The following is a 23644-nucleotide window of genomic DNA, read 5'->3' as shown; positions in this document are numbered from 1 at the left end:
AGGCCTTCTGGGGGCTGCTGTAGAGTTGTGATGGGGGGGTGAGCCCCATTCCATTGTTGTGCAGGGTGTTCTCCCAGCTGCCTCTGGAATTAATGTAAAGAGCCCACAGAGCTTAATCATAAGAACTCTGCTCAGAGCTGAACACTGACTTCATCCCCAAACATCCCACCAGTTCTCCAAACCCCAGGTGACTGGGATACCAGTCATTGAAGTAAGACAGGGAGCCATCTATATTAAAAAAAGTTTTATAAAAAAGTCACTACACTGTGTGTATCTGAACTGTTGCCGTCTGCCACAGTAAATTCTAAACAAAGGAAGAGTCATGGAGTCCTGTTCCAGTGTTAAATTCAGCGACATCTCCTGGAAGTCTTGTACCTTGGTATTGCAATGCTCACTACCTGTTTGTAAAGAGAAAGCTCCTGCCGTTCACAGGCTGAAGGAGCTTTAACCCAGGCTTGCTAGGCTGAGGTCAGCGTAGGTGGTTTCTTCAAATCGTTACTGAAGCAGCACAGGTTTCATTTTTGATCAGAAAAAGCATATGCTGCCCTTGTAGATTAGGAGCCAGTAGCAAGGCTTACATTCGGGCTTTCAGCAAGACAAACTGCCTGCCCTTACTGCGTTGCTGCCTGATGCTAGTGTTCAAGTGATTTGTGCTTTAATTGAGGACGTGCTAATGGAAACAGCAAGGAAGACTGCGAGACAGGAAGTGAAACTGGAGGTGGCAGTTCAACCACACCATTCCAGCAGAGACCAACAGTTCACAGAGGTCACGATACTGTAGTACTGGGCAGTGAAGCATTAAGGCACAGAAGGAGGATTTTTCAGGCAAGGGAAACAGATGGCAGTTAGAGGCCGAGGCAAATGGGTTTAAAGCCATCTGAGAGGTAGGTAAAAAAGAAGCTCAGACCTGCAGTGAGCCTTCATTTACCTCTTGATTGTATCCTTAAAAACCTTGTATCAGTGCAGCAAATGGTATATACATAGAAGAAGGAAGCACCAGCTGAGTGAGACAGTACCTGGCCAGAAAGAAAAGGCAGCACAACCTCAAAAAGGTCTTTCAAGTGGAAGAATTCAAGCATAGTGTTACATCCAGTAACTTGAGAACCAAAGTCAATTCCTTTCTTTTATAGCGCCAGGCCTCACAGCAAAGCAAGGGACAGGACAAGTTCTTTTCTATCACCAAGAAGTATCTGGTGAGGTATGACAGAAGAGCTATAAAGTTTCCTATGTGGAGAAGAGTCTTAATTTGAAGAGAACTAGACAATAGGGAATACTTTAAAAAGGTAGCTACCAAGGAAGGAGGCAGCCCAGAAGTGAGCTAGAGAATTACAAGATAGGCAAAGTTGAGAGGAAGGGCTCTTTGTGGAGGTATTGACAAATATTCACTATCTTCCCTGTATGACTACAACAGAAATACTGTTTCCAGGAACCCTAGAAAAGTAAAGAGCAGGAAGAAATCAGAGGCTTAAGAAGCCCAAGTTCACCCTTTCTTCGCTGTGTTCTGCCACGTTTTTTCGTTTGACTTGCCTTCTGTCACACTTGCCCTCCCTAGGCCTAGCGCAGACCGACTGTAAACATGATTCCAAGTAATGAGGCAGGCATGGCACCTTGTTCGGGGCACTGCCGAGAGACAGCGCTGAGGTAGGTTTGAGAGGTACTCCAAGGCTGCCTTCTACAGAAGATGTAGGACTGGTGCTGTTGACGGAAGAGTAGCCCGAGCTCCCTTCGAGGTTGGGATTTCTTGGGGTGAGATATGCTGAAAGGCTGCGAGTGTCATCCGGCAGCTCAGCCTCCCTCGGTGGTGCTGCATGCACAGCCCACTCTACAGTTAGGTTGTCTTCATCACTGGAGTCCTGACAGCAGTGCTCCATGGGATCCATATAGACCACCGTCACGTCCAAGATCCCACTGGGACTTGTCACTGTGGGATAAAAGAAAAAGGTTAGTTTTGATTTGGGTTTTTTTTTGAAAAAACAAATAAACAAACAAACAAAACAAACAACAAAAAAATCCCAAACAAACAAAAACAACAAACACCCCAAGCAAAAGCATAAACCTTATGTCAACTTACACATGGAAGGGAGGGTAGAGCACTAAGTTCACCCTCATTTAAAACAGTAACTTTTTCCCCCCCCTCTGACTGTTTGGATAGGTATTGAGCGGTTTAAAAAACGAACAGCCAGTCCCAGAGTCAGCAAAACAAACGGATAATACAGCATTTCTAACCCAGTGGGGCCATTCTTCAGATTTGGTCCACTATCAGTGGTATCTGAAAAGAGTTCCTCTGAAACGCTAAGCAGGTACACAACCCGTCATCATGTTCTGAAGCGGCATAGAGAAAGAGAACAGGTATATACCTCTAAAACAGTTTAACAATTATAACCACTGGGGAAGGGGGAGAGTTTTTCCAACTGGTCTTCAGGCTTCTTTTGCCTGAGAAACAGTTTTAAGCAAAGATGAAAAGACAGTTTTAGTTCTCTCGTCTGCTTTTTATAAGGAGAATAAAACCCTCACCATCTCCATCTCTCTCGCCTTCACTTTCCTGATCACCTTCATAACCAGAGCAGGAATCTAAACTCCAGTCTAGGAAGTTATCTAGAAGACTTTCTTCCTGGGTGGATAGCTCTGCTGTGGGTGTAGTCACAAAGCTGCCTCTGTCATCCTGAATGCTGTCTTCCCTCCTCCTGTAGAAAGACAATCCAGAAGTCACACATTAAAAGCCAAGTCTGCTTTTGCAGCTCTTTAAAGAGGTATGTCAATTAAGAGGATTACAGAAAAACTTATCATATTTAAGAAAGGAACCTCAGGATACCAGAGAGGAGCAAAGGCTCATGGTAATCCTCGGGGGCATGAGTCATACTAGCCTTTTAGTTCTCTTTCCAGAGGGAGAGCTGAGGAAAGTCTGAATTTCCACCACATTCGTGTGCAAGGGACTGGGCTCCGGGTCCTCCTGTTTCACACCCAACAACGAGCAGAGCTGGCTGTAACTCATCATCTAAAAAAAAAAAACAAAACAAAAAAACAAACCCAAACCAGTAAAAATCAGACCATGAGAGCCCCTCTGCCAGGAGGCTTTCTCTTCATTTTCTAGGAGAAACCTATCCCAGTGAGTTCTTCCCACATGCACTCAACCAGAGCAATTATCATACCCATAGATCCAAGTTTAAAGCCACCACTTTGTTTAGATACCCTCTCCTCCAAAAGTCAAAAGTTAGAACCCACTTCCCATTACTTGAAGTCTACTGCAGCCTGCCACATGGTGGCTTTGCTCTGGGTGTCAGACGTCAGCAAACAAAGAGAGAGCTCACCCACCTTTTCTTTGCCTATTTCTTCATAACGCTCATCTTCAAATCGTTGTTTCACTGCAGTTAAGGACACCTGTCTATAATCCTTTGGGACATCGTCATGGAAACTGGAAAGAAAGATTAAAGCCCCCAATCTTAGAATGAATTGTATGAAACAACATTAACAAAACCTGCCAATTTGAGTATTTCCCCTCTGTCCAACTCAGCTCTGTGCTAAGGAAGTTGGTGTTTCATCAGCTGAGCAGCCAGCCAGGACACTTGGTTTCTAAGCATATGAGCATCTAACTTCTGGTCCTTGAGGTAAATGAGATATTTGCCTTGTACTCTTTAAAAAACAAGCTACTTTTGGTACTGGAACTCCTTCTGAAGCTCACCAATAAACCAGTTGCAGTCTTCTGAAAATAGTGCTGTTTGGCAAGATGAAACCTGTTAAGCTGTGAGGAACATCCCATTTTCTGTAACCCAGGGCCACTACCAGTTGTGACAAATAGAACTGCTGTTCCTGAACTGGCCCCTGGACCTCAGTGCCGTGTGGTGGGGGTAGGAAGGCCATTTCCCAAAGCCACCTGCTTCTTTGGGAAGGGCTGAATGTATGGACGCAGCATGTCTGCAACAGCTGGAATCCCAGTACTCATGTGCCCTGCCAAAGGAGTTCCAAAACTATTACCACTTTTGGTGGAGGCTCAGCACACAGGGCAACAGGTCTTCAAGAGAGAAACCGGTGCACTCAGACAGCTGGCTGGTCCAGGGGTGTGCTGGAGAAGAGAATACATATTACCAATTCACAAAGCTTGGTAGTTCTTAATCAAACAAATTTTATTTTATTTATTTTTAATTGGATAAATCATAGAATAGTTTAGGTTGGAAAGGACCTTTAAAGGTCACCTAGTCCACCCCCGCCCTGCAATGAGCACGATCTTTACAAGCCTATGCCTGTACATAGTTCATTAAAGGTCACAATTAACTTCAAGGACAGGCTTACCTGCAAAACTGAATCATAGAATGGTTTGGGTTGGAAGGGACCTTGAAGATCATCTAGTCCCAACCCCCCTGCCCTGGGCAGGGACACCAGGACAACCAGCCCAGGTTACTCCAAGCCCCGTCCAACCTGGCCTTGAACACCTCCAGGAATGGGGCAGCCACAGCTTCTCTGGGCAACCTGCGCCAGGGGCTCACCACCCTCACAGGGAAACATTTCTTCCTGATATCTCACCTAAATCTCCCTTCTTCAAGTTTAAAGCCATTCCCCCTCATCAAGTTATACATAAGTATAGAAATCTTCAGTCTTTTTTAATCACGAAGCTTGCACAGTCTGATGCTAATACTCTTGTTCATTAAGAGGTAAAGTAGCCTGACCTCAGCTTTTCATTCTGTTTTCCAAGTTTTCCACTTGTCCCCCCCTTCTCCCCACCAAGTGACTGGGACATCTTCCCTAAAGACAAAGTAACACCAAAAAAAACCCCAAAGGCTCCCTAAAAAGACAAGGCAGACTGATGTACCATGCCGCAGCTCCGCTTAAGGTAAGGTTCCTTACCTTGCCTGTGTAATATCTTAGCCAGCAGCAGTGCCGCCGCGGCCAGCTGAGCAGGGGAATACACACAAAGGCTTGTGTTTAAGAGGGACAGTTCACAAATGAAGCTGTAAAGGTGAAGAGTTCTTCTCTCCAGCGAGACCACATTCGACAACACTTCTTTGTAGTCCACAATGGTAGGTATCTAGTGCATAAAGGAGAACAGAGGTTTATTTTGGCAATTAATTATGGCAATAAAAGTCGAGCACCAAGTATTTAGAACAGTTGTTTCTGGGAGATGCTGTTTTCTTTACATTAGGGTGGGCTTTTTTTGTTTAACTACACTGACATTGAAACATTGTCCAGGGAAAGAACAAATTGACTTTTAAAACTTAAATTTTAATCTCTACAGAAAGGCAGAGAGTTTTGTATTTGCACGCTTTGAAATGTGCATGGTCTCCACAGCTGATTGAGAACACTCAGGTAAAACCCCAACACTTTAGATAAGGAGAAGTGCTAATTGCAACAGCCTGACTTCAGTAGCAGCCCAAGGGGTGAAATATTCCATCCACTTGCCAAACTCACCCTTATCTTTCCTTCTAGCGCAGAAATTATCTCGCCCATCATTCTGACCAAGTCTTCATATTTGTATGTGTTGTCTGTTAGCCACACAGCTTCCCGTATTGTCAAGATCTCTTTGCTGATGAAACTGCAACATTCAATAACATTAACAGTTAGCCCCAGAAGAAAGGGAATTTGTGCACCTGCGCCCCAATGGTTTTGTGGCAGATAAATGCACTAAAGACGACCAAAGAGTTTAACAAGTACCTTATAAAGTTGTTTAACTTTATAAACCAACTAGGTTGGTTTAACAACTTTATAAGCTACTTTCTTTCCTGGTCTGTACTTGGGAAAGAACAGCAGCTCTTCATTTATTTCGGCTTCAAGCTGGAACCACCTACTAGAATGTTCCTAATTCCTCATTTATGAAACCTCTCCTACGTTAAGATGCAAGATACTAAAGAAATGAAATTAACACAGAAGAATAATTTTCCACCACACCATGCGGTTCGTCTGAGCATAACAGACTAAACTAGGTAACACCACCGCTGCGGTTGTTCCTTACAGGGTTACTCATGCTAATAATGGCGTGAAAGACTTCAGCTGCCGATGCATTTAGACCAATCCACCACTATGGAGTTTTTTCATATTTAAAAACATGTTCAAGGAATTACATTTTGTGTCTCATTTATAGAGACTGTGTTTGTATGCGAACACAGTTCAAGCAACAGTCAATGTAGAGGGAAGCCAAAGATTATTTCCAGTATTATTATTATTAGCAAGGTAGGGGGGAAGCTTGAGCTGCAGAAATGAATTTGGATGACCACAATAACCACCTCTGTTCACCAGTCAGCACCCCTACCGTGTGCAAATGACCATGCAGGCTATTCCCAAGAGTTGGAGTCGAGCCCGAGGTACAGGTCTCAGCTTCAAATAACGATCCACGCATCCCACTGTCATGTGAAGGCATAGGCTGGAAAAGTCTTTCATGGTAGCCACTTCTACCAGCCAATCGATCAGGATGTACCTAGGCGGGAAGGAGAAACAGTCTATGCAGTCAGAAGCCACTCAAACTCATGCTGACCACCCTCCCCACGCCTAGTCACCGAGTCCCTTCTCCACTCAAAAATTCCAAGCCAAGAAATTTCACTAAAAGAATTTTCAGAAAAGCGACACATTGCACTGAGATAAGGATTTGCAACCAGAGGTCTGTTATCCTCTGAAGAGTCAACTGTCTTCTTAAGTTGTCTGTGAAACGGAATTAGAAACTATAATGGGCACTTGCATAAGGAAAGGGTAGGGCATATCAATTAGGAGGCTAAAGGCCACCTAAGATGGCTAAAGAGTAACTATAGCTCCAAGTCAAACAGTGTCTCTAGTTCTTGAAGAACTTGTTAGTTTTAATAGATGCAAGAACTTGAAGCCCAGAGAAAACCTCACACGCCTCATTTTTGGCCAGCAGGTGAAGGGAGGAGAGTCTTCTCCTCTACTCTGCTCTGGAGACCCCACCTAGAATAGAATTATAGGGTTGGAAGGGACCTCTGGACATCATCTAGTCCAACCCCCCTGCCAGAGCAGGGACACCTTAGAGCAGGTTGCACAGGAACGCGTCCAGGCGGGTTTTGAATGTCTCCAGAGATGGAGACTCCACCACCTCCCTGGGCAGCCTGTTCCAGTGCTCCACCACCCTCAAGGTAAAGAAGTTCCTCCTCATGTTTAGGTGGAACTTCCTATACTCAAGTTTGTGCCCGTTACCTCTTGTCCTGTCACTGGGCACCACCGAGAAGAGCCTGGCCCCATCCTCCTGGCACCCACCCTTTAAGTATTTATAAGCATGGATCAGGTCCCCCCTCAACCGTCTTTTTTCCAGACTAGAGAGACCCAATTCCCTCAGTCTTTCTTCATAAGAGAGGGGTTCCAGTCCCCTAATCATCTTGGTAGCCCTATGCTGCACCCTCTCCAGCAGTTCCCTGTCCTTCTTGAGCTGGGGAGCCCAGAACTGGACACAGTACTCCAGGTGCAGCCTCAGCAAGGCAGAGTAGAGGGGAGGATGACCTCCCTTGACCTGCTGGCCACACTCTTCTTGATGCACCCCAGGATGCCATTGGCCTTCTTGGCCACAAGGGCACATTGCTGGCTCATGGTCATCCTGTTGTCCACCAGGACTCCCAGGTCTCTTTCTACAGAGCTGCTCTCCAGCAGGTCAGCCCCCAACCTGTACTGCTGCATGGGGTTATTCTTCCCCAGGTGCAGTACCCTACACTTGCCCTTATTGAATTTCACAAGATTCCTCTCCGCCCAACTCTCCAGCCTGTCCAGGTCTCTCTGTATGGCAGCACAGCCTTCTGGTGTGTCAGCCACTCCTCCCAGCTTTGTATCATCAGCAAACTCGCTGAGGGTGCACTCTATCCCCTCATCCAAGTCGTTGATGAATATATTGAACAGGACTGGACCCAGTACTGACCCCTGGGGAACACCACTCGTCACTGACCTCCAACTAGACTCTGCGCCCCTAACCACAACCCTCTGAGCTCTGTCTTGCACCCAGTTTTCTATCCACCTTACTGTCCATTCATCTAACCCACTCTTCCTAAGCTTTCCTATGAGGATGCTGTGGGAGACCGTGGAGTACTGCATTCAGCTCTGGAGCCCCCAACAGAGGAAAGACATGGACCTGTTAGAGCGGGGCCAGAGGAGGCCCTGGAGATGCTGCGAGGGCTGGAGCCCCTCTGCTGGGAGGACAGGCTGGGAGAGTTCGGGGGGTTCAGCCTGGAGAAGGGAAGGCTCTGGGGAGACCCTTGAGTCCCTTCCAGTCTCTAAAGGGGCTCCAGGAGAGCTGGGGAGGGACGTTTTACAAGGGATAGGACAAGGGGGAATGGCTTCACACTGGAAGAGGGGAGATTTAGATGAGATGTTAGGAAGAAATTTTCCACTCTGAGGGTGGTAAGCCCCTGGCACAGGTTGCCCAGAGAAGCTGTGGCTGCCCCATCCCTGGAGGTGTTCAAGGCCAGGTTGGACGGGGCTTGGAGCAACCTGGGCTGGTGGGAGGTGTCCCCGGATGGTCTTCAAGGTCCCTTCCAACCCAAACCATTCCATGATTCTATGATTCATTTCAGTTCTTCATTGGGGCTTGAAATATGGGCTCTAACACTTCCTCTTTGCAAAGTGTCATGTGTTTCTCTGGTTGTACGTAACACATCACAGAAAAGTAAAGCAAAAGACCTCATTCTAGATTTGTCTCCCTCTACATCTGTAGAGGGAAATAGGCAATGGTTTCTGCTGTGTGGCCTGACTCCTGGGTCTGAGTTTTTACCTCATTGTTTCATTCATTCCTTTCTGCACAGTGAAGATACTTTGCTTGCTGATAGGAAGGGAAGCTTGAAAGATTTGAGACACCACTTCACTGGAAGATTTTGCTTCTAATCCTAGTTGGTTTCCATTCCCACAAGCTTTGGCTAAAGCTATCTGTAGCAGAGAGAACACGAAACAAAGTTTGTTTGTTTGTTTTTTTTTTTACCAAATGCAAACTAAAGCAGCACAGGAAGTCCTGTAATTTTCTTGCTGAAAACAGAGACCAAACATGACAAACTACTTGAAAGGTAACAGAATCGATAGTTCTTAGTTTGGCTTAAATGTCGGATGCACATGTTATTTGGGGGTAGGCTTTTAAGTCCATCAAAAGATGCATCCTTACTCAGATTGTACCACAGACACACAGTATCTTCCAAGAGAGGGGAACGTGCAGAGTAAATACGCATACGCATATATAGATATTACTCAACAATGTTAACCCTGCTTCTAAAGTGAGGAGTCTAAGCCTACAATGACAGCGTAGGAAAGACGTAATGAAAACAGTTTTCCTGGGAATAGTCAGTCTTACCTGTGCTTCCCAGCAGCCCTTCGCTGCATAGTCCCGTAGCTTTCTGAGACTTTGGAGGTATCTGCCAGGATCTGCCATCTACAGAGAGGAATGTAAACAGATTTCAAAAACCATTACCTTTACACAACAAACAGGACTGTAGTAGTCATATCCAGAAAAAAAACCCCACTGCCTGTGGGTACATCTATTATTTCAGCAACCAGTCAGTTTCTCATCATGATGACAATGTTGTTTTTAAGAAGCTTTCTTCAGTTCTTGCCCAAGGTCTCACAGGAAATGAGACAGGTCACTCGGGATTCCAGCACGAGAGCTTTAGCAGATTCATTAATGGCAATGCGGGCAGTCTCCCCTCTCCCGCTCCCAAGTGAGCCATATGATTACCAGCCAGCAATGCCTATGCCTTTAGCGGTTAGTGTAAAGGAACTTCTGCTTGCACCTCAGCTACAACTGCTCGTAGACTCATTTACTTTAAAGACCGAGGCAGACACCAAAGCTCACTTGAGAGAGTTCTTGATGCTCTCCTGCTTTATGAAGAAGGTAAGCTCCGAGGAACAACAATTTCTTTCTGTGTTATGTTTGTTGCACATAACAGAGATCCAGAAGCTACAGTGAAAAAGCTGTATTGAGACAAAAACGTACTACTTACAGCAGCCTTTCTGTTACTTTCCCAAAGGAGGTAGGAGCTGTTTAAACAACCCTGCTTTGAAGATTCTTCGAACATTTCAAGGGATTCTTTTCTTTTTTCTTCATCCTAAGAACAAAAGGCATGTTGGTATTTTTGCTGTCCAGCCCATTGGGCGCCAGATCTCCATGCTACAGCAGCTGTACCGAAAGCTACAGAGCAGCATCAACCAATTTGAGTCCCCTTCAGGCTACAAAGGGTGCTCCTATGTCCACTCAGAGCTGTTGTTTGAAGATCCAGGCTCAGGAAGCAGTTAGGGGTTTTCCTCAGCTAGACAAAAGTGTTTTGGCTTGCTTGCCACTGAGGGCTTACTTTTTTTTTTTTTTTGATATGCATTATGACTGGAAGGCTTCCTTTGGAACCTGAACACACTGCAAGCCCATGATCAAGCCAAAATTAATTTCACTCTTTGTAAAATTCAATAAACTAAGTTGATAACGTTCCTTTAAAGAACCAGTAAATTAAACTCATGAGAACAGAAATCCTAGGCCACTTGAGGAATATAAGGGCATTTGGCTGACTTTTTTTTTTTTTTTTTTTTTTTTTTAAATCAAAGTAAACAGCATTAGCATCACCAAAAAAAGTACCCAAACATACCAAATCAGAAACACCGGCTCACCTCAAAGAGACTCAAGACCTTAGCCAAGCAGTGGAGAATAGATCCTTTTTGAGCCTGAAGAAAAAAACAAGATAAAGCAGTTCAAGATAAACAAAGAACAATAGCAACTTTTGCTTGTAATTCCAAACTACAGTTTTGTTTGCCTTTCAGTCATTCCCCCCTCCCCTTTCTTTTCTCAATGTTTTGTTATCTTTGAGACAGTACTGAATGTCTCAGAAGAGACAGTACAGGCCTCCGGCACTCATGATATATCAAGTGTAGTTTGGCAATAAACTCATTAAAATGATTGATCCACAGTCATTTAAGCAACAAGAGCATGGGAGCTCATTGGGGAAACAAAAATACTTTTTCCAGAAGGACTAGACGCAGCTACAAGCCCCTGTTAAAGTCAAGGGCAGAAAGAAGTCTTACTTTCTCCAGCTGACACTCTGCTTTGAGACTCTCGTAGACTACAGCTTTACAACAGCTTCCACTCAAGGACCAGGGAGGACGGATAAAAAGCCAGATAAATGGGGCCGCGCACACATTCAAACGCTCCGCCAGACTGAAGAAGTGAGATGCCTTTAATCCATTCACTTCCGCACGGCCCTCGTCGGAGATGGACACTGAACAACAACAAAAAAAACAAGAAATTATTTGGAGTTTATTCACAACGCATGCTTGGGGTTTAGTCAGGCCAAGGCAGACAATAGGATATAATCAGGAAAAGACTAAACAGTGTCTTTCCTTTAGAGCTTTAAAAATCGTGGAAATGGCAGAAAAATCTTAAGTAGATTTTTGGGAATAGTAAGAAAAACATCTTACTACAATCAGTGTTTACAAACACATAACCCTAAGCATGTGGGGGGGGAGTGTTCTGCAAATACCAACACTCCAAGCAATGTTAATTCCTCTCAGTGTACAAATTGGCATGCAAATCACCTGCCTTGCCAGTACCCTCCACAAGGAGGCTCCTCCTGTCAATTCTCACTCCCTTTTGTTACATTTATCAGCCTAGGTAAGCAGCCAAGTTTCATCAGAAAGTTTACAAAGGATAACTTTGAAACGTGAATTCCTAAGCTACGCGTTGACTTCTTTTCTAGAAGAACTGTGCACTATATTGTCATTTAACACCTGGCAGTTCAGTGCTTAAGCCGCACTGAAAGGTAAAACTGAAGAGGCGTGAGAGTAAACGAGACCTAACCACACACTGAAGGCAGCAAGAGCTGCACTTATAGCTTCGTAAGCAGCCCGTAAAAGAGCCAACTTGCTGATGAGACAGTCGTCCTGATCTGTACCTACAGATAAATGTAGAAGAAATCTACATTTCCTTCTGTCATGCCATCCTCCCCCAAGAGCCGGGTACACTTACAGCCTTCATTGTACAGGTACGCTATCCCCAGCTTCACAGCAGCTTCGAAGTTACCCCTTTCAGCAGCCCTGAGTGGGAAACAGAGAAGATAATTGAGATTGAAATCCATAGGTGCTTCCAGGCCCGCATCCTCCAACAAGTTACTTCAGTGGAGGCCAGGCTGTGAGTTTGGTGACCACCAACCATAAGCATATGTGCTTTCACATGAGAAGTTAAACATAAGTTATGCTGAGGCTTTTCTTGCTGCAACCTTTTCGTACGCCAACGTCCAGGATAACGTGACAACTCATAGGAACTGTTTCCCATTCCCATGCAACAGTCCCAACGCCAGAATGCAATATCATTTTTGGTACTTGTACCCTCAAGGACATGCATGAAGCCCTTGTGCTCTTCCCTTCCAAACTGATGCGTGCATAGTAGGCTTCTTCAGAAAGAATACATGCATCACATCAAAGAAGCAATCGTCAGAAGCAAAACAATTATCATGACATTTAAATTGACGGATCCCTTCAGAGCGGATAGATAAAAAGACGCTCTCTGTCCTTTTTAAGCAGATTTAATATTAGCCTTTCAAATTTCACTTGTTTTAGTACTGAAATCCACCTACTTTTCAATACAGTGGTTTGCACAAGAAGTGACCAAACCAACTCAGAAATACAGTTATGCTCTTGAGCCTCTGATCTCACTTGCACATTCACGTGGAAGCACCAGTAACAGATTTTAGTTAATGTGCTATGTTCCAATATGGAATATTAATGCCCTTAAAGAGAAATAACCTTGGTATACGCAATGAGCCATGCGCCAGTTAAAGAGACAGCAGTTATAAGCTGCAGCTTAGATATGATATCAACAATTCTTCATCTCCCCGATCAAAGACTTCTACAAAAAGGGAAAGTCACATCCCCCACTTAAGGTGAGGACTGATGAGAACTGCGTATCTGCCTTCAAACATCCTCTTCTACAACGTCTGACAAATTTGATTCTTAAAGCTTACCTTTCAAACATCTTCAGATTGTTTGGAGAAGGCCATATTTCTTGGAAACTTGCACATGCCCAAACACTAGCATGATTATCCACAAGGTATTTAAGATGAGAGTGTACCTGCAAGGGGGGAGCGTAAAATAATAAAATAAAAAATAATAAAGCGACCAACAGGAAACTAGTTCTTTGCAATCAAATTTTAGATAGGTAACTAATTAATCAAGTTAATCATAACCTGTTACCCGCCTAATCATCATTAAGGCAAAAGATGCCAAACCAAACTAATTTGTTGAGCCACGGCGATCTAGCAGGACAACTCCCACAGAAAATTTACACAGAGCACTCAAATACTACTGCTAATCTTCTCAAGTGCTGAGAAATAAAACTGCTACTGGGATAGCAAAAAATCTAATTAATTACGGCATGTATTCTTTGGTTTTCTTCAGGTCTGCTCTGCCAGGAGAAGGCAGCCTGGTCTGTGTGCGGTCCTGGCTGCTAGTGGCAGAGAGAAGGCAGGGCGCAGCACCGAGGGGAAGCAGTAGCAGACTCACGGCTCTGACAGAGAGGATGTCCTCAGCAGGAAGGCCTTTCAGAACATGAAAAAGAACGTCCTCAGGCAGACTTAACAGCGTCAGAACTCGGGGCCGTTTTCTTATCCTTCGCTTGGAAGGGAAAGAAAAACACCTGGAGCACCTACAGTGAATCACTGGAAAACAAAAACATGGGACACCTCCATTAGTGATGGAGCAGTATGACGAAAAAAGGTACTACAGAGCATACACATGCATAAACACGTCTTTACTTGAGTACCTATTTACTGCCGTGTAGGATGCTTCTTAGAACATATTAATCAGAGACTTAGCACGTGTTGCATAATGCTATAAGACTAAACCACAAAGCAGTAAGCGATTAGTTGAATTTAGTCAATTAAGAGGCTCAGAAAGGATGAGTCAAGTTCCCTTCATCAAGGAGAACCCCTCCGTGCCCTCAGTCCACCATTTGACTCTGTTTCATTAAACTGTCACTGCTACAACCTCATTTACCTCCCCCACACCCCAACTTTTTCTTCTCCATTGACAGCTGTCCTTGAAATGCGACCAGGGGGATGAGCAAGTTAAGAGCCACCAAACCAGCCCATGCCAGAAGCCCATCTTTGTCTGCAGCCAGCTGCTGCCATGGGTGCTTGTGGAAGACCCCTACGAACCAGGAAGCCCTTTTTTGAAGTTTCAGCATTCAGAGGCTAAAGGCATCACCTACATCTTCTGTTCCTTGTTACGACAGAATTTACCTTCGCTGCATTTGCCAAGAGAGGAATGATCCAGCAGATGAGGCAAAACCAGGAAAAGCAGATGAGAGCCTGGCTAACTAACAGCAGAAATTCAGTGGTGAAAGGTGCGAGGCAGGGCGAAAAAAAGCAACACATTCCCCACCTCCAGCCCACAAGCGGCAGCGAAGGATCACCCTCACCGAGCGGCGCTTTGGTAGGAGGACCCGAATCACGGCCCCAGTTCACGCTGTAACTCAGAGCCCTGCCACGCAGCACCAGAGATGCCAACACTGCTCCTTCCCACATCAGTCTCTCGCAGGAGCAGTCCGCACAAGCAACAGAGGCCCATTTCTGAGCAAGGAAAAGGTGGGACATCTTCGCAGGCATGAGGGCGCAAAAAAACCCCACCCTAATTTCTGAAGTGAAAGCTTGAGTCCCACAAATTAAAGGAGCACATAAGGGCTTTTGTCTTTATTACAGAAGATTTCTTGGTTGCATTTTTCAAATCTGGTTTAAGTCTTACACGCATTGGGAAATTTATTTACTGACTTTTTATTTTTTAAAAGTTTGATGAGAAGACATGGAGTCCTCCAGAGAGGCCAATACTGTGCTACATGCCTGTGCTAGCATTGCTTATCCTATTTCACTGGTTCGTTTCCAGCTTGGAGGTTTTTCGACTTAAAAGTCAGAGTAATACTATAATACACATATGAAACCACCACATATTATCTGTGAAGTAAACCAAGTCAGAGCTCTGTAGTTTCACAAGATTATAGGGTGAAAGGCATAAGCTGAGAAAACGATGCAGCTCTCAAGTTTTTTTACAACCAAAAGTGGCTGAAAAGTCATGGTGAAAATAGGGAATTTTAATGAGGCAGATATTTTTCTTCAAGAATATTTTTTTCCCCTTTCACCTGGTCTTCTACTTTAGGTGCTTAATATCTCTCCTGGTTATAACCTAACATATGGGAAACCTCATGATCTTACACTAATCTCCAGTTCTTCACATACAACTTCAGCGAGAGCCCAGAAAAGCACCACACTGCATTTCTCTTTGAGAAGATAAGAGCAACAGCTCTTTCCAGCTGCGCACGCAGTGAATGGAAGAAGTGTATGGACCAGCCACTTACACCCTCCTCTCTCTGAGAACTGGGAAGTCTCCGAACTCACCGACTGCCTAACCAATGCCGAGTTTGCAGACTATTTGTTCAGAGCAAAGTTGCTGCATCAGACTCAATTACTCAACACGGGTTTTTCAGTTTGCAAAGTTTATCTGGGTTTTCAGCAGGATCCTTACGAGGAGGCTGCAGACTCTTAAGAGGGCCACGAGCCATGGCTACCACTGTGCTAATACAGGTTTTTCTGTTCCTATGTGCAACAGCACGTCAGGTTTAATGAAGCGAGCCACCAGCCGGATAGAAAATAGCATCCGGCATCTCAGCAGTAGCACGTCCCTTACCTGTCTTTGATGAAAAAGCCACCCCCATGAAAATAAAAACTTTTTGATGTGAACACCGCTACCCTTTGCATCCCCTTCCACTTTCTGGAGTGAACTTCAGCACTAATTTTGCTATGAAAAAGAAACGGAACTTGCACGCCGGTGCGCCAGTGAGCCCTGTACGGACACCCGACGGGCCGGGGAGCGCGGGCAACCCCGGGAGGAGAAAATTCCGTTTCCAGACACAGGAAGCGGCAGAGGGAGATTTTCAACGCGTCCCCTCACAAAAAAAAAAAAAAAAAAAAAAAAAAATCAGCGTGTTTTAGGCCGGGGGAGGCCCCTGGAGCCCACCCGCCCTGCCCCAGCGGGGGCCACCTCCGCTCGCCCAGGACCGAGCCCCCACAGCCGCCCCGGGGCCACCTGTGCCGCCCTTCCAGCCAAAACCACTTATTCCTACGTTTGGAGGGGGTTATCCCGCACATTCCCGCGGCGGGAGGCCCCGGGGCACTGCCGCCCCCCCCCCCCCCCCTCCCTCCTTCCCCCCGGCCCGGCCCGCGGCCCGCACCGCCCCCCGCCGCCGTTTGAATTTGGGCGGGCGGCCGCCAGAGCCCCGCCGAGCCGCCGCCGCTGTCCCCGGCAGCCGTTGCCGTTCCCGGCAGCCCCTCAGGCCCCGCTCCCCCGCGGCGCGGCCCTCCCGCCGCCCTCAGAGCCCCCTCAGGAAAGGCCCGACGGGGAGGGGGGGAGAGGGGGGAAAGGGGAAGGGGAGAAGCCGCCGCGGAGCTCCTCAGAGATGAGGAAGCGGCAGCCCCGGAGCTCGCGGCCCGGTCCGCACTCACCGCCCGCCTTCATCGCGGCGCGTCCCCGGGGACGGAGAGTACAGCACCGACCACCGCACCCAGACCGGCACCGAGTGAGGGGCCGCCGGGGGGCGGAGCCGAACCGGCCGGCGAGGGGGGCGGAGCCTCCAGCGGTAGGACACGCCTCCTCGTCCTCAGCCACTCCCCCTCGCTGCTCAGCGAGGGTCAGGGAAGGCGCAGGCGGCAAACTCCACCCAAGCCTCGCCTCCCGAGGCGTCTCCCTGGGGCGGCCGGAACTCCTCCCGCCCGCCATAGGTCCAGCTCGTCTGAGCCACGCCTACCAGCCGCGCGCACTTTTTTTTTAAACACAGCAGCCTTCGCGATTGGTCGGAAGGCGGAGGAGAGGCGGGGCGTTCCCCGCCCTGCGGGCTGTGATTGGCCGTCGAGGATGCGAATTCGAATTGGGGCAGTTGGCGGGCCGAGCGCGTCGCGGGCACGGCGGCTGCGGCGCATGCGTACTACGGGGTCAAGGCCTTCCCCCTCGCGGTGTGGGGCTGTTGCCGTGGCAACCGGCGGCGGTTGTGGGGCCGTTTCCCTCAGGGCCGCGGCCATGTTCCCGCCGGCCGTGGCACCGGGGGCCCAGCGCAGCGGTGGGAGCCTGCGGCCAGGGTGCCCCGGTGGCCCGCACTCCCCCCATGGGCCGTGATTCCCTCTGCCGTGCCGGACCTCGGCAGCCTTCCCCGCCGCCGTGGTGCCGCTCACCGACAGCCACCCCGCTGTGGCACTCGGCCTTGCCCGGCCGAGGGAGCTATGCCAGACCACTGCTGAGGGAACGCTTGTGTCTTTGTCTCCACCTAATTTATTTCCACCTTGAGTATCCAGGGCCTAAGGTGTGCTGGAGCAAGAGCCACGTGCCCGCTGGAGGAAGGAGCAAGGCTGCCCATGCAGAGGCCATTTCGGATGTCCTGAGCTGCAGCATCACCCTGTGCCTCCACAAAGCCCAGCTCCTGCCCTTGCATGGCCTCGCGTGAGGGTGAGGGGGAATTAGGAAGACAATTAGGAGTCAAAGTTCAAACCTGAGCCAAGGATTCAGAGGAAAGCCCTGATCCTCAGAAGGCAAAGAGCAGAGAAAGATAAAGAGATATATTGAAAAGGCCGGCAGACAAACACAGAGACAAAGGGAAAATCAGTTATTGCTTTAGCTCACTTGGAGGCTTTTTTGACCCTGTTTAGAAAAGAGCAGCAAGAAGAGGAGCTGTCGTTTTGTGGGACGTAAAATGACCATGTGATGATTTGTGGTGGCTGGAAGCTTTTCCAACATTGTGTACCTTGAATAAACATCGTCACTCCCAGTGCAGTTGAGGTTTCTTCCTGGTAGTGTGTGTATGAGTTTTACTTAAGGACAACCTTAGCTTTCACAAGCATTTTTCATCAGTAGAACAGGAACTTCTGCATGCTTCTCTGCACACACCCCCTTGCAAGGGGTTGGAATAGCTTTGAAATCCCACCAGCAATGTCATTTTATGGTCAGGGAGGCTGAGCCCAGGCAGCTAGATGGCTTCTCTAAGCTCGCATCACAGTGCTGGCCGTGCTGGGACTGGCAGCCCTTCGCGTTGACGCACAGTCCTGTGCAGTGACCATGGGGGACGAGCTGCTGCGGACAGGCTTTCTCCCATGCAGATCCACCTCCGCTTCCATCCGTAAAACTGCGTAATATTCCCAGGGAGCACTGCAGCTGCTGACGTGGAAAAGCAGTGCCAGGAGCACAGGGAATATTTAGCTTCTTTTAAGTGAGAAGTATTTTGAGTTAAAAAGTTAATCATGCTGTCGGCTTTTGTTCCTTATTTCTTCTCCCCCTCACAGCTGTTTCTGCCAACTAAAAATAAGTTCAACCAGCAAACAAAACATGAATAATCAGCTCCCCACGGAGAGCTAAAATACCAGCAGGAGATGGATGCTCCTTGAGTCATAGGTGATCCACAGTGCAGAGTCCCCTCAGGTAGATCCCATTCTTTCCAGCAGCAGAGGAAGGCAGGGCATGGGGGAGGTTATATTTGAGGGATGGTTTATAGCTGAAGCTGAGGTGGGCACAGGGAGATGGGAGTTGAGATTTTTCAGAAGCAGTAAACTTTGGGCTGTTTTGCCCTCTCCGGAATCAGATGGCAGAACATCCAGATGGTTTTATCACTGACAGACAAACCAGATTGGAGGCTGACCAGTGTGCGGTGGGATTCACGTCACCTAAACACGGCCATCTGGCACGATCTTCGAAAGCCTGCAGTGCCTGCAGCTCCTGCCCAGAGCCAGCAGATGGGACAGGAGTGGGACCCACACCTTCTCCAATGGGCAGCCAAACACCAGGTTGGATACGCCGTCCTTCAAGCTTCTGTACCTGCTCGGAAAGGCATTACACAGTTAAGAGTCAGTTCCTACAGAGGAAAAGGCTGATTAGTGCGTGTTTTAATCACTGTTGCCAACTCCTGAGCTGGATTTCCCTAATTTATCATGCCTCTTTCTCCACTGAAGAGCAGGCAGAGGGTTGTGTTTATCCAAAATCAGGATGCCTCTTTGCTCCCTTCACATCTGTTGGCTGTGGAAGTGAGAGTAAATACAACAAAGGTCTTTTTTTTTGCTTCGATTGCTATGATTTAAACAAAATTCAACAAAGGTGTAACACTTACTTGCAATACTGTCAAGCCTGTGATTCTTCTGGGGGCAAGAGATGTTGCTACACTAGCTCAAGTTTCAGTCAAGGTGTTGATCCCTCTTATGAAGAGGTTTGAGGGCCTGAGACCATGGCATCTAAGCAATATGTCCATGGTCAACAGCAACATTCCCCTAGCAAAATTAAAAATTTGCTGAAAAGACCTATTGATCAAGCAAATATCGGCTTGCACTTTTTCAAGTCCATTTGTGAGAGAAAAAGCATTATTTGCTACACAGATTATGGCTCACTGGTGTCCTGTTCCTCAACAACTTCAGCCTTTTAAACCTTTTCAGATGGCTTTCACAGACTTTGTGGAAGTCTTTTTAGAGCCAGTCTAGTTTTCCACCCTAATTTGTACAGGGATTGTGATCAGATTCAAATGTGCAAATTTTAAGGAAAAAGCAAAGATGAAGAATTTCAGTCAAAGAGGACTTAACAGAGCACTGGAACAGGCTGCCCAGAGATGTGGTGGAGTCTTCTTCTCTGGAGATATCCAAAACCTGCATCCCTGTCCAACCTGCAGTAGGTGACCCTGCTCTGGCAGGGGGGTTGGACTATATGATCTCCAGAGGTCCCTTCCAACCCTCACCATTCTGTGATTCTGTGACTCTATAACAGAACGTGATACAAAAAATCTGAACATAGCATCTCGTCTAACGTCTTCAGCTAGTGAATGTTAACGAACAACTTAACTTGGACATTCAGAATGTTTTCAGTGTGGTGAACAAGTTGCAGACAAGCAACTAAACACTAGAGGTTGCATTACATGCCATCGCAAAAGTAATTTCATTTAGATTTACAGTAAAATGACATATGTCTACATTGTACAGTGGAGCTGCATGGTTTGCAGAGGTTCTTTCTCCCAAGACTACCACTGTCCAAGATAATTCCAGAATTGAAAACAAAATGACTGTGATATTATAGGGCTACATGGAAGTTAATTAGCCAAGCTGAAACCCAAGAGTAATTAGCTCAGCTGCAGCAACACCACAGCTGTACTGCCTTCAGGATCTAGCATTGCTGCAGGGTCTGATGTGATGCCATTTCGTGTACGATGATGCCTGAGGCTAGGAAAAGAGCGTGCAACGGGGAGTCATTTTGCTACAATTTTTACATAGTCCATGATTATTCAATCAATAAACGTGATAGCTTTATATTATAACGGCTGAAGAATGTGTTCAGTCAGTTGTAAAATGGTATCTTTGCCACAGTTCAAAGGGCAAACAAAAGCAATATAGGCCATTTACTGGATGAAAGGCTGAAATGCTCTCTGAATTTTCCTGGCAAATCATTCCCTGCTGTTATAAGGCTCAATTACTGAGAGGGTAGAAGAGCCAATTTTCTCTTGAAAGAGCCCATCCTCAATTGAAATAGTGGTACCAGTCCTTGTAACTTCTGTCTCACTTTTAAAAGGGTGATGTAACTCAGCTCCTTAGTACACTCTTAGCACAATATAATAACTACTGGGCTGGAGAAGGAAGGAAGTTGCTCTCCAAGGGAGGAAAGAGCTTCTCCAGATCTGCAAATCCAGCTCCAAATTGGGTGGAAATGTTTCTCTGAGGTCCTTAGATTGATGAGGCGACAATGGCTAACGTTTTATGTCAGGACATCTCAGCATATTGTCTAATGGCCACATCCTGTAGGTGTTTCTGCAAAACGTTACTGCGTATAATTTGCAGTCCCTGTGCTTTAAGTTCATACTAACATTTATTAATGATGCTGTTTGGAGGCAGTGCTGCAAATCAGCAATGCGGGGCAAGGGCAGAGCAGGACGGCTGTAATATCTCCATCTTTTCCCCAAAGTGTATTTCTCTTTCATAACGAAGACACTTGGGAAAAATCCCGCAAAAGTGAAAACCATCTTTTGCAAATCAGGACATGAAACTACCACGAGGTGGCATCAAACCCGTATAATGGGGCATCAAACCCCTCAGCTGTTGGGGTTTTGTTTCCAATCCTGAGGACCTCTCCAGTGCACAAGTCCTAACCCGGGAAGGAGTGCATTGATATTTTAGACGCAGAAGCTCTTCATTTTACAAACCTTCTTCACGTTTAGTACTGCTATGTGGAATTTCACTGCCTTCCACGAGTAGTACTGCTCCACGGTAGTAAATGACCGTGAATCGGGCTACTTGCATGAAGTAGGTTAATGCAAATATCTAATATAAATCTCCCCTCTTCCAGCTTGAAGCCATTCCCCCTCGTCCTATCACTACATGCCTGTGTAAAAAGTCCCTCTCCAGCTTCCCTCTTTCATCTCCAGAGGTCCCAGGGACAGGCTCCCTGTCAGCCTGTGCCTTTCCCATCTCCTGGGCAGTTGCAGGGATTCGCTTCAGGGGCTCTCAGCGCGGCATCTTTTACTCCCACCGTATTCAAGTGGAAACTTATCGCTGGCTCCACAGAAAACAGAGACCTTGGCCAATATCTTCCAAAAAAATAGCTGATTCCCTTTAAACCCGTGCTAAAAGAGCTGCGTTTTAAAGGCTTGAAGAGTATCACTTCTTAAAAACCCACACTTGTGTGGGAGGGAGGTGCCTGGAGTGGAGCCAGCGGGCCGTAACTGGGAGGAAGGATTGCACAAGGCAGGGCTGGATCTGCCAGCTGAGCACTGCTGCAGTAGCGCACAGCCAAAGGCTCTTACCGTGACCGGGCGTTCTTGTCCAGAGGCTCTTGCCGATATGAGATACTCAATTTATATCTTTTTATTTGATCCTCCCGCCATGTTTTCAAAGGTCCTTTACGCAGATCCTCAGCGCCCGAGAGGCTGAGGTGCCGGGAAGGGGCTGTTGCACTGGACTTGGGATAGCTGGAGCCACTGGCATTGCTGGGTAGGGGGAGCAGCAAACTGGCCCTGGTCTGTCTGAGCACTTCTTTCCCTACAGGTCCCTAAATGCCACTGAGGAGGCCTGAGCTTTACCACCACAAGGGCAAATCTTCAGAGTTAAAAGCCCCGAGATACCTCTATGGCTTCTTTTATGCTTTATCCTCCTCTCAGAACAAAGTGGTTGAGAGCTGGGTCCTCCTTATCTCGCAAGGCTAAAAACTACAGATTCCCTTCTGTGGACGAATCCAACCCTGGAGGATTTCCTCTCTCCCTGCCTTCCTTTGGGGGCCCTCACTGTTGTCCCTCCACCAGAGGAGTTAGGGGTACCCCATCTTTCTCCCCGCATCCTCCAGAGGACTTGGGCAAGCTGCTTTCTTTGACTCGGGGAAGCACATCCCCAGCTCCTGCTGGGAGGGCCTGGGAACATGGGCCGTGGAGGGGGGGGGGCACCTGGATGGCCAAGCTCAGCTCCCCCGTGGGCACAGCACCCATCCACACTCGTTTCCTTGGGAAGAGACCCCCGAGCTTCTCCTCTGCACATCCTGTGGCACTACAGGCTGTGAAACAGCCTTCAGTGCTCTACTACATGTTTTAGAAGTACCATTAGGAAAAGCAAAAGAAGAGAGGAAAAAAACATGTACCTAACCCGTTGCCAGCCCAGTGCTCGCAGGCCAGACCGCAGCTCGGTGCTTCCCAGCAGCTCTGGGTCCCTGGGAAGCCCTGGCCCACCTTCCATGTGAACTCTTGGAATAAAAGCATGAATAGCTTCGTTATAGCTGAAGCGCAATTTGCCATGACTAGCTACGCGTATTTATATCTATCATGTACTTTGCTGCTCCGCGCAAGTGAATGAAGAAACACGTGGGTCCAGCTGGGCTCCAGATTGCAGCGTATACAGCTCATCAAGGCTGGCTATACGTGCTGCCGATCTCCGTATAGCCAAGCACTAATGCGTCACAGAAGGGGGCGATCGCCCTGAGTTTCAGACCACGTAAAGGAATCCTGCCCTAGTTCTGTGTGGTTCCTCGCTGATTACACGGTCTCCGCCACTTAATACTGGGTGTAGGGTTGTTTTTATTTCCTGTAAAGAACAGAGTGTTTGGCAAAAGAGGAGAGTGAGAATGACAACTGTGTACACATTTCACATATTTCTGGTATTATTTCTCCTCCGGAGAGGAACAGAGCTGTTATTAATAATCACCTCGCCAAGTTTCTGCATTGATATTTTGAAATGAGCTGGGTGTATAATTTAGGAACCACAGGCAAGGGAGAAAATGTGCTTTCAATTGAATTCGAAATGGGTGGAGAGTGGATGATGCAGAGAGATAAATGACGGCGATTCTGGAGGGCTAGAACTGGAGCGGAAAAAGACATTTTCCAGACTTTGCAAAGCTGGAGGCGTCGCAAGGGCTTGAGGAGTGAAAGGAGGTACAAGAGGGGGAGTCACAGGCAGAATCCCTGCGGGTCCAGTCCTCAGCCTGGAGCCGAAAAGACGTTCAACCAGAGCTGAGCATCTCGAGATGGTGTCTCTCTGCACAAGCCAGACAATGGATGCTCGAGCCCGGGAGGTCCCGGGTGGCCGTGGGGAAGGAGGCTCTGATAGCAGGGCGAGGAGAGAAGCAGTCCCTAGCAAGACAGAGGCGGGAGTGGAGCTTAGACGCTGGCGCAGGCATGCACGTTGGCTGACATTCGCTCCCCTCTTGAGGAGTGCTAAACCTTTGC

General features: G+C 47.3%; 1 protein-coding gene across 1 annotated transcript; it reads right to left on the bottom strand.

Annotated features, from left to right (window-relative positions):
* Positions 1 to 248: 248 nt before the first annotated feature.
* Positions 249 to 14531, bottom strand: CCNF (cyclin F; the record flags this gene model as incomplete). Its single annotated transcript, XM_082490701.1, has 17 exons — positions 249 to 1921; positions 2515 to 2684; positions 2865 to 2995; positions 3313 to 3412; positions 3973 to 4060; positions 4840 to 5020; positions 5401 to 5524; positions 6239 to 6403; positions 8690 to 8841; positions 9257 to 9334; positions 9903 to 10007; positions 10558 to 10611; positions 10969 to 11162; positions 11909 to 11976; positions 12903 to 13009; positions 13441 to 13595; positions 14357 to 14531. 17 exons carry the CDS (start codon positions 14529 to 14531, stop codon positions 1458 to 1460), a joined length of 2511 nt encoding a protein of 836 aa, XP_082346827.1. The 3' UTR covers positions 249 to 1457.
* Between the last annotated feature and the right edge of the window lie 9113 nt (positions 14532 to 23644).

The sequence above is a fragment of the Vanellus vanellus genome (genome assembly GCF_965231255.1).
Source record: "Vanellus vanellus genome assembly, chromosome: 14".
NCBI classification, from domain to species: Eukaryota; Metazoa; Chordata; class Aves; order Charadriiformes; family Charadriidae; genus Vanellus; species Vanellus vanellus.
This window is presented reverse-complemented; position numbering and strand designations above follow the sequence as displayed.